Raw genomic sequence first — 10,936 nt, 5'->3', positions numbered from 1 at the left:
GGGACAAAAGGAGTATTAAGAACAGGATTAGCATATTTTCAAACACAAAGATCAGGCATAGAATGAGGCTGTAGATAATGTAATACTGTAGAATAGACAGTGCAGGTACCTAAAGGTAAAGTTATTGAGGTGTTTGTGCTGAGTGGCACAGGGGTCAGTATAACTGGCCTGGAAAAGCATCCCTGCTGGTTACATGAAGCAAACAACAAACTTCCTTTCTTTATTCTATTTTGCATTTTTATTATTGTTATGTTCTTAATACGGTAGTGATTCATCTTGCCTGTTTTGAGTTTTTTTTTTTTTTACTGCTCCAAGAGTAGCTATAAATGTTTAACTGTGTAGTATCCTGCCAAGAAAAACAGCACCACGCCCAAAACTGCACAGAGACAGCAAACATTAAGAAAACCCTCCCACATCCTCTAAATACACCCTACTGTAGAGCTTTGAGGCTGGCCTCAGATCACTCTGCCTGGCCTAAACCAAGCCCATGTATGGTAGGCTCTGTGAAAATAAGATTCTCCTGGGAGGAGGGACTGTAAGGCGTGCATGGCTAAGTTCTTTAATTAGGGGCTTTTTTTTTTTTTACTCTGGGGAAGTGTCTACTAATGTATGACTTTAAAATGAATACATAAAACTCTAGCAACAACAGGCCTAAACTTTAATAAACTTTAGTGTTTATACGTGAAAAGTTTTGCAAAGCTCATTTTATTTTTCGAAACTATTTTATTTCTGGTTAAATACAGTACTGCAGAAATAACGGATATATGTGTTTTTGTCTGAAATGGGATGTTTCTAATGAGTTTATTCAGGTCAAATATAGTAAGAATAAATAAGACGTTTTATCAAATAAAACTGTACGTGAGAATTGTTGCTGCATTTCTTTTAATCAAAAGACCGTGTTTTGAGACTCAAAACTGATACATTATTATTTGTTGCTTTATAAAACAAATACACTGTTTTATGAGCAAGAGAAGCAAGTTGTAGGTAAGGTTACCTTTTTGAAAGTTTGTGTTAGGACAGTTAAAACAATTTTTTTGATGTGGTGTTCTTTAAAGACAGAAGACAGAATCTACTTTAATAACAAGGATAAAAACAAGCTGTTTCTACTTGTAAACACACATTCATACATACATTTCACAAAACACTACATTAAAAAAAATCCTCCAGCAGTAAAAACCGACGCTGCAGTTGTGTGTGTTGCACAGTCATTTCCACCAGTAATGCTTAGCAGCAAACAGATCATGTAAAGTGTTTTTGATAGACTAAATTAGATTATGTCAAAACTATGTGCTGTATTCCAGATATGGACACAAAGGAATTTTACCAGGGACAGTATTTGCTTTTATAAATAGGATTGATTTCAGACTAATGTAGAGTGCCATAGCTCTCCCTTCTCCCCCTCCTATGTACATGTATGGACATGAGTAATCACAACACAGATTCCACACTCCCACTCAAATGGTTCAGTGCGCATAAGTAAGTTGAGTCAAAGTTTAATATTTATGTGTTCAGAAATTTCTGGAAGATGTGTTAACATCCCAAATGAATTCAGTGTAAAGGAAAGATAAGGGACATAGGCACTAGTTTCTTCATTCAAGCCCTGCAAGACCTCAAAGTTTTTGTACGGCACACCTCGACAAAACTAAAACAGACTACAGTATTTAAAAAAATACTGCTTAGCAGGGTGTGAGCCACTGCAACAGAGTTAACATTATAATGACTTCAGCAGCCTTTCCCATTCTCCTCCAGAAAAAACACACACACAAACACACACACACATAATCTTATATTGTAGCAAACCTGCATAGTATTAAACTATTATTATTATTATTATTATTATTATTATTATTATTATTATTATTATTATTATTAATAATAGTAAACACTATTGTGTCCAATTCAGCAGGTTTCCAGCGCTGTCCATTTTTTAGTGAACCCAGTTACTTTTCTCTAAGGTTGGTGACGCTTCCTCTGATCTGCGACTTGCACACTTTCATCCAACAAGTTCCACTGCTTGAGCCTAGACGTCAAAAGCTTGGCATTGGACTTGGTGAGACCAAGATCTCTAATCAAGTCGTTGAGGTCTTTTTGGTTGGGGTAGTATGGGTTTCTCTCCTCAGCTCCACCTCTGAAATTGTCATCTGGATCTACAACGTCTTCCTCGCTCTCTGACTTGCTACTCTCTTCTAAAGACGGCTGCTCTCTCTCCGGAGGAGTGGGTACGGGGAGCTCATGGCAGTGTGGCACCGGGGCGATGGATGAAGGAAGGTCCGGATACGTGATAGCAGGTGCATTCTTGCCAGTCCGACGTTTGGAAGGGTTCACCATGCAGAAGTAGCAGTTGCTTGAGTGGTCAGTGGGTTCCCGCCAAATTCTTGGGATAGCGAACTTCATGGCTCTCTTTTCCCCTCTGTACCATCCTACAAAAATACATTTATTTCACCCATGACTAATGTGTAAGAGATTATCGCAACATTTTTCATATATGATATATTTTTTCAATAACATTGGAAATTGTAAAACATTTTAAAATTAAAAACTTTTACAATTTTAAAAAATGTAACAAATTTTATAACATAAAATTCCGAGCAACAATTGTCCATCTTACCTTCCAGAGTTTTTTTGCAGTGCTCGCAGGTGAAATGAGGTGCCCAGGGTTTGTCTTGATCCCCGACAGGCATGCCGAAATATGCCTTGTAGGCCTCACACATCTTAGCAGATGCTTCCACGGAGTACTTTTTCGCTCTTGTCTTGATAAATTGGCCGCAGACATAGCAAAATGTGTCTGCCGGATGCTTGCAGCCTCTTGATGCCATCTCAGAAAAATGCAGATATGTATCCACTTAGGCAGCTGGAACTAAACTGAACTGGTGGGCTTAAGGCCCCTGTATTTATACTACTATCTATATTACTGGAAAGTTCTAGAAAGTTCTAGAAGTTACTCCAAGTTTACTCAGCACTGAATCTATCTGGAATGTTCTGGAAAATAGGTAAATTTCAAAATATCACTGTCCTGGTCACAAAAGCAAAGTTTGTGGGGAATAATAGCCATTTTCTATACTTTTGAGGCATAAGCAATTAGGAAATAATTACTACCCAGGAACCAAAAAAAAAAAAAAAATTGTTACACGGTGTAATCTTCAGGCTGATTTATTCCTCGTTTCTTCAGGGTAATTCCATAATGCAGAGCAGTCACAGACTTGCAGAACAGCTACCTGTAGTGGAGATCTCTTACACCTCTTTCACTTGAATCTTCTTCTTTAGAAACCTGACTTGATCAAATATAGGTAACAATTTCAAACTGAAAACATGCAAGCTGCCAAGAATCTACAGATGGTAACTACACTGTAGTCAGACAACTGCACTAAGTACAGTTTTTTTTTAATTTTTTTATTCTGGTTTATATTGAAGCAGCCCGGCTGCAATATGTTGGGGGGGGGGGGGGGGGTTGTAAACATTGCATTAACTAAGAAAAAATGGACTGACAAGAAGCTATTCAGGAGCTGCAGCGTGTAAGCTCGACCAAAAGACAAGTCTATTGAACTGTTCCCCATCCGTTTAGCGAACTCCAACTCCATGTTTTACCGACAGCTCTGCAGGAGTATCCGATTTCAGTTCCTGAGTCTCCGCCTTAGTCCGCCATTTCATAGCTCTGCACGGAGGAGTGCCTTGTCATGGAGGTACAAAAAATTGCTTTTGTTATCGTGTACTGCGCAGAAAGCTGTGGCGTCTAGCCACTGCTGCCGCCGCCATGACATTAAAGACCTGCACAAAACTCCATTTTGCGCTCTCCCATGCGTTTTGGTTCAGTTAAGTTGATTCGTTTAGATTTTGTTTTAAAACATACAGACTATATATGGCATTATAATATTTTTTTTAAAGCAAATTAAAATATAAAATAATAACGGATGTTTGCTAAAAGAAATGGCGCTAATTTTTGTGTGGATTTCACAAATTACGCAGGATTTTTTTTTAAAAAAAAAAATTTTAACGGTTTTTTTTTTTTAAACGGCAATGTACCGGGTCACAGATAATTTATTTTAAATTGTTTCTGTATTTGATTCGCGGTTATAGATCTAAACTTTATTCTCTTAGTAAGTGAATTAGCATTTCTAAGTATGATGTAGTGTGTTTATTTATTTATTTATTTATTTATATGTATATATATATATATTACACATACACACACACACACACAATTGTAACTTTTAATATAGCCTAACAATGTTCATATTAATGGAAGGTTATATGTACAATGTGAACGAAGGTATTCTGTGCGGTACTAGATATTTAACTAGTTTTAGCCTATTTTTTTTTTTTTCTTCAAAGCAAACCCCGCCCAGCGGATTGATCCTTGTATGTCGCATATCCCGTATTTCTCCCGCTCTGTTTAGCTCATTCTGACAAACAGTGCAGTGTTTGTTTAAACTATGTTAGCCATTACCCGATTTATTCTCCCGCTTTGTCAGAGTGTGCTCAAGTAAAGCGCTGTTCAAATGCACGGACACTACTGGGTACTAATAAGATAATACAAGTGATAGCTGCTTCAGCCTAAACCACTTAAAACATAACTCGTTTGTATCATAAGAGCAAACAAACACGTTCAAATATCAGTATGACAACGTTGCACAATACAAACCCGCATCTCTACCCCAGCCGTGGTTCAATGCAAATCTACAACCTGTACAGGCCATCATAAAGGGTTTTTACTTCATAGTTTTTGTTTTGTTTTGTTTTTATAAATAAGTGGATGATGCAATCCAGATGGGTTACTGGTACTGTACTGTAAAATGCTTTTAACATTTCCTTTAGTTTAACCTCAGAATGCTACATGCAGAATGTTCATTATTTTGTTGTTACTTTCATACTGTATTTGTGGCCCTTATGGTATATAAACTATAGAGAGAGAGAGAGAGAGAGAGAGAGAGAGATGTAGACGATTAAGAAGCTTAGTTTTGCATTATTTGTAATTGGAATGGAGAATGTTGTTTTTTGTTTGTTTGTTTAGCTGTATGCCATGACCAGATCTCACCTGCAGAGGGCAGCACACATGTCACACACACACAAATAAAAGTCAAGACGCTGGCTACAGACCATATGAAGAATCTCATCTGTAAATCAGTCAGAAGTTGCTCAGCCCGATGGTTAATCAGACTTGTAGAAAGTGAGATAAAAGTTCATTTTTATTTCCCTCCAAATCTCTATGAATGTATTAATAATCTAGACTGGTGGTTTCTGTAAAATGTATTTAATCTATAAAAAGCTTTGTGAAAGAGGGCACATTGATTCTTTAAAGCCCTAATCAGGAGGTGTTTATTTATTTCTATACAATGTCTCAGTGCAAATTCAATAAAGAAAAAGAACCGAGAGGATGGAGCGCACTGAATGATGCAATCGCAATCGAAAATCTCAGGAATCGAGGTATTCAGATACAGGATCTGTAATTCATTTGCTTCAGTACCTTTTTGACCTCTTGGTTCATTTTTTATGTTTCTTGAATAACATTTAACATTTGCTGTGCCATCCTGAGATAAGTATGATCTAAACAAAAATAAGGACATAGTGGAACTGCAAATTCAGTTTGACTCCAGGTTGTGATGCCATCTGTATTATCTGTACAGTACAGCATGAAAGGCTAACTGTGGAAAAGACATGATCTCAGAGTACCTTCCTAGCAGAAATATTTTATTAAGGGAATAAATAAATGATTCTGTGTGCTCAGACCTATTTATATTTAGAAAGGTCAAAGACAGCACATTGGGTGAAAACAAGTCGATGTTAGATATATGTGAAAAAACGCTTTTATATCCCGATTCAAAGAATACCGTAAAATTAGCATAATGTAACATTTTCTCTGTTTATTATCCCCTGATACGTGTTCTTAATCATCATTTATTAATTTTTCAAAACTCATGGATATTTGGCGTCTTTATTAGTTAGCGTATTGGACCTATGGGGCAGTCTAGGAGCAAGGTTAAAAAATCTGGGTGAAGCAATTGCTAGTGCACATTCCTTGTATACCCCTAGTGGTCATTTTTATACTGTTCTCATTGCAAACACGTGTCCATATGTATTCAGCTCAAACTCCCTCCCCCTCTGCTCCAGATAGTCTTTGTAATGTTCAGTAGTCACCACTAGATGGCGGTAAATGACCCTGTAGTCTGTTCACAACAAATACCCCATCAATCAGAAACAAGTATGTACTGTAATGCATTGACATGCTGCCTAACCACTGTTGGCCGAAGGGTTTACTGGATGCAAGCCCTTTCATTTAGATGTTGTAATCGGGGTTTCTGGACAATGTGAGATTATGAAATAGAGCCATATGTGAATTCATTGCGATGATAATAGTACATTAATGTCACTTAGAGGTCACCAGCATACCCAGGCAGCTTATCATTTATAACACATTTATGATGTACCCTTTTATTAATGTGGATTTATGCCCCTTTTTAAAATCGGATTTATAAAAAAAAAAATCTTGCATCATCTCGACGGCAGGCAATGCAGAGGGATTATTTGACTCATCATTGCTGTTGCATTACTTACTGCAGCCCTCGTGAGTAATCTGATAATTACATGACTGAGTACACAAGGATCAGTCTTAATATCATTTCAGATTAATGCGAGAATAATCACATACATAATATCAAGATATTAACAGTAATGTACACTGTTTCCCATATCAGGGATTCCTCTGCAATGTCATACGTAATTCATAATTCTCAATCCAGTTTCACTGCCGGCAGGATTTCATAGTCTCTGCACCACACTACTTGGCACTATTTCTCATCTCATTTTAAAGACAGGTGTTCAGGGTGTGACTTTCCCTTTAAGACATGTATTGAAATTCAGTTTTAAAATGAGCTGAAGTAAAGTGCAATATGCAGCCAACAGTAGGCGTCCCTGTCCGCTCTAGTACACTGATAGTGTAAGGATCGAGCTTTGAAACAGACTTTAAAGTTTTAAGTGTAAAAAGTTGTCAGGATGTTAACAATGAAAATAAATATTACAGGTAGGTTATTTAAACAGTTGTAGCAACACCTGGGGACGTGTAACGCTATATTTTTAGGAATCCCTTCACTTATTCTTTAAGGCGTTTTTCTAATGTTTTTTACTTCAAAGTGTTATTTACTCAAGTAAAAAATACACCCTTTTAAATGAACTAAATGGAAATTAACAGCCTTAAATTAAATACCTGAAATACCTTTTATTCTATATTTGTAACATGTGTTTTCTCATTTAAAAAAATGAGTTATTTAAGCTGAAAATCAACATTTATGATTTCATTTTATGAAATCATTATTTTAAGGGGGAAAAAAAGGAATGTGTGTGGATATCAGGATTTGTGTCTGACATCACCAGTGAGATGTTTTTTATAAAAAGATGTATTGCTTCCCAGGCTGCCTTTGTGTGCCTACAGAGTGATGCCGGGTCTGGGTTAATGAGGCACACTGGTGAGGTGCGACTGTTCAGTTCTGAGCACACCAGCAGGGAAGATTCAAAGAGTGATTAAGACCCTGATTTATCAACGTGACATTAGTCAAGGAATGAAATACGGGGGAATTCAAAGTGGAAATGCATAAATCAGGCTTTAAACCGTCTATACATTAGTCGCTCTCTGGAAGCTCAAATTGAAACATTTCCTGCATCAAAATGTCCTTAAATAATGCCCTGTATTTTCTTCAGTGGGGTTGTAGTTCATTGACAATGGCAATGCACTGGTGTTGCACAAAAGGGGCAATGGAAGGGCAGCTACAGTGGTACTGTATTAACAGTGGTAACATACTATGATCTCCAGCAGGTGATACAACAATATAGTGCTATAGAGCAGGGCCTCCCAATGTTTTATTTTTCAAGCTCACCTTTTGATTAAGTTCAGTAGCATTTTTTTCTGCTGGGAAGATGTTACTCACTGATAAACTCTTTGTTGTTCCTTATACAGTATGCTCTCTGATTGACAGAAAATCAATTTTGCAGTTTGACTCATCTTTGACAAGCCTTATCAGACCAGGATCTGCAGGGCGATTAATACACTGTCACACCTACAATATTTTACACAGACAAATCTTTTTGGCTTAGCTTGTTGACACCATTGTTAATAGTAGCTGCTGGCACACCACCTGTTACAATTACTTTGATTTTATTATCGGGGGGGGGGGGGTGTTGCTTGTTGTGGTGGCTGCCAGGCAAGACAATACAGGAAGAACCTGAATCCCATTTCTATCTATTAAAGCAGACAAAATCAGAGCCACGTGACTTCCACATCAACCTGCTGTGCCACCATAGCCCACACGCAGCAATGAACCACAACATATAGAACTTGATTCTCCTGTTCCTTTAACTCCAAATGTCACTGTCTCAGACAGTTAGTCCTACATTTTGAAGAGAGATTCCTTTCACCACTAGAGGGTGCTAGAGTGTTGGGAATGAATCACTGTTTGGCATGAGGCCTGCACTGCTCAGCAGCATGAACACTTCACTGTGTGGCTGGGTGTACTTGCTTTGTAAACCAGTCAGCAAACACTGATAGTGCTGACTTTGACCATGTTGAAAGGAAGTGAGACTGATCTATTTCCTGTATGGTTTAAAGTCAGTTAGATGAACAAGAAAGACAGAGGAAATGCGCTAGAAAACCCCACTTCCTAATGCAAAAATACTCTCTTTAAGGTTGTCATTTTAAAATTTCAACCCTCTACACACAATTGTTATGGTGTGTGTGTGTGTGTGTATTTTAATTAAATTATTATTTTGCATTATTATTAAAGTAAAAAATCACTTTTTGAAGGACAGTTTGTACCATGCGGTTATGAATTATGGTGTTTACCATGGTTTTTAACTGCACTTTTACTAAGCTTCAGTGCACTTTGCAATGCTTATATAATGATGTACCACCGGCCCATTACAGGCAACTGTTACAATGCTGTAGTTTTTTTAGTATATAGTTTATTTTGAGTTTTAAAGCTGTACACAGATAGTAGTGAGTGCAGTGTCTTGTGCATTTTTGACGTTGCTTTGGCCTGTGCCACTTCCTCTATGTGTTCCCAAGCCCCACATGGCAGTGCAGTCTGTTTGCATCACTTCTTTTTTCTTTTTTAACTCACTTCACCCCTGACCCTTAGCTGCCCTTTAATCTTTGTTGTTCACATCCTGCACTTCAGGTCAAAGGATCAAAAAGGTATCAAAAATATTCTAGGTATCAAAAAGATGCCTTAATAGCTCTTATTAACTAATCTGTCTCAGAGGAGTGCTCTCATTACAGAATATCAAGTCTCACTTCATCTTGCTCTTAGCATGAAATGTAAAGGGAATATTTTAAAAAGGTTTTTTTTCCATGCTGTAATTTACTCCTACTTTTTGAAAGTACAAAAACGAATGTTAAAAAAGAGACTTATGAGTGATTAAGAGATCCTCGGTTGTAATTTTGAGTTGTCTGGTTCTTTGTTGCACTCCGCTTGACTGTTACTCCCTCAGAAACCAGCCAGATGAGGTCCATACAGAAGACTGCCATTCTTGCTGTGTGGCTAACCACCTCCTCTTACCCGGTGAATTTATTTTAACTGTATAAAACTAGCAGGAACTTAAACTGCTCGTTCCTGCAACCAACTTGTCTCTTGACCGCTTTCTAGCCTGTAAAATGGGCTTTTTGGCTTTTTGTACTTCAAATAGCGCTTCAGTGCAGCTGCACTCTGCCTCCACCTGGCTTGTGTTATTGCTCTGAAGGCAGTGAGTTTCTGAGTGATTGACTACATCATGGTTATATGTCTCAGGTTTCTCTGTGTGAGACTATCCTTATTAACTCGCAGTGAACTTTAACATAGTCTGTCATATTGGAAAATAGATAAATGCCTATTTTTCTGGAGTGGTGACAAGGACACTGCAGATTAAATGTGCATTTGAACCATTCAGGCATATACTTTACTACATTTTGTTACGCATTTACCTTAGAACCATATACTGTATATGATCATCTATTGCTTTGTTTTGGTTTTTAAATCAATATGTCTTGCACAAAGCTTTTTTTTCATTGATGATGTAATGGTATTAAGTATTAATGTGTGTGCAAAGCAGATATGTATGGTGTTTGAGAACTGGGCTGGTACACTTCGCTGAGCAATAGAAAGCACTGCTCTGTAATGACGGTTAGAGATTTTATGCAACTTGTCCAGCTAAATAACACAATTTAGCATACTGCTGCTGCAATAATTACAACCAGGCTTCCTGCCAAAGCAGCACTTGAAATGTTCATAGTCTGATGGGATAACCCAATTTACTGATTGTTGACATAATGCAATCCTGTGCACAGTGCATTAAACACTAGCAAGGCTTCAGCTCGAGGACACTTTGTGTGCTGCGTGTTCTCTCCACAAATGTGTTTGTGTCACGAAGAATTACTTTTTACTGTCATGATGGTCGTGTCGTGTTGAGTTGGGGGGGGATACGTCTATTATATGAATGAGTGTTTTTTGCTTATGACTCCTCCCATGTGTATGATCCCCCCCGGAGATGAGCGTCCCGCTGAACAGTTTCCAATTGTTGGCAAGTATGGGAACGGTATATTTTAAACCACTGGCTGATAACCAGTATTGAATTTTAGATGTGAAGGTTGAATGAGTATTGAAATCCAGCCAAGTGCTTTGTTTCACAGATGAAAATACCCATTTCTACAAACAATACATTCCTACACCTATAATACATTTTCAATAAAGAGAAAGTGTTTCATTGCCAAGTAGGTCCTATTCAATACAGTATTCACAAATTTAGCAGCATACAGTGTTCAAAAACCTGCGCACACATACACTACACTCAGGAATACATTTTAAATGTTCACTGGGAAAATAAAAAAATGTAGGATTCGATTCAGTAGTCAAGTGCGTTTATCCACATCAGCCCCACCAAAATGAACATTAAAGTGTAATGTGGGAGGCTGAGCTGT

General features: G+C 37.6%; 1 protein-coding gene across 1 annotated transcript; it reads right to left on the bottom strand.

The window, feature by feature from the left end:
- Window positions 1–555: 555 nt before the first annotated feature.
- On the bottom strand, window positions 556–3,439 carry LOC131697968 (uncharacterized). The gene is made up of 2 exons (XM_058990185.1): window positions 2,609–3,439; window positions 556–2,420 (listed from the first exon to the last, which is right to left on the bottom strand). The coding sequence occupies exons 1-2, from the start codon at window positions 2,814–2,816 to the stop codon at window positions 1,951–1,953; spliced, it is 678 nt and encodes a 225-aa protein (XP_058846168.1). The 5' UTR covers window positions 2,817–3,439; the 3' UTR covers window positions 556–1,950.
- Window positions 3,440–10,936: the final 7,497 nt, after the last annotated feature.

The sequence above is a fragment of the Acipenser ruthenus genome, chromosome 17, assembly GCF_902713425.1.
Source record: "Acipenser ruthenus chromosome 17, fAciRut3.2 maternal haplotype, whole genome shotgun sequence".
In the NCBI taxonomy this organism is placed as follows: Eukaryota; Metazoa; Chordata; class Actinopteri; order Acipenseriformes; family Acipenseridae; genus Acipenser; species Acipenser ruthenus.
Note: the sequence above shows the minus strand (reverse complement) of the source record. Positions and strands in the feature narration are given on the sequence as shown.

Excerpts from the sequence above, each read along its gene's own strand:
- LOC131697968 (XM_058990185.1), bottom strand. The coding sequence starts at position 2,816 with ATGGCATCAAGAGGCTGCAAGCATCCGGCAGACACATTTTGCTATGTC. Across the intron at positions 2,421-2,608 it reads CTGCAAAAAAACTCTGGAAG|GATGGTACAGAGGGGAAAAG; the intron begins GTAAGATGGACA and ends GTATTTTTGTAG.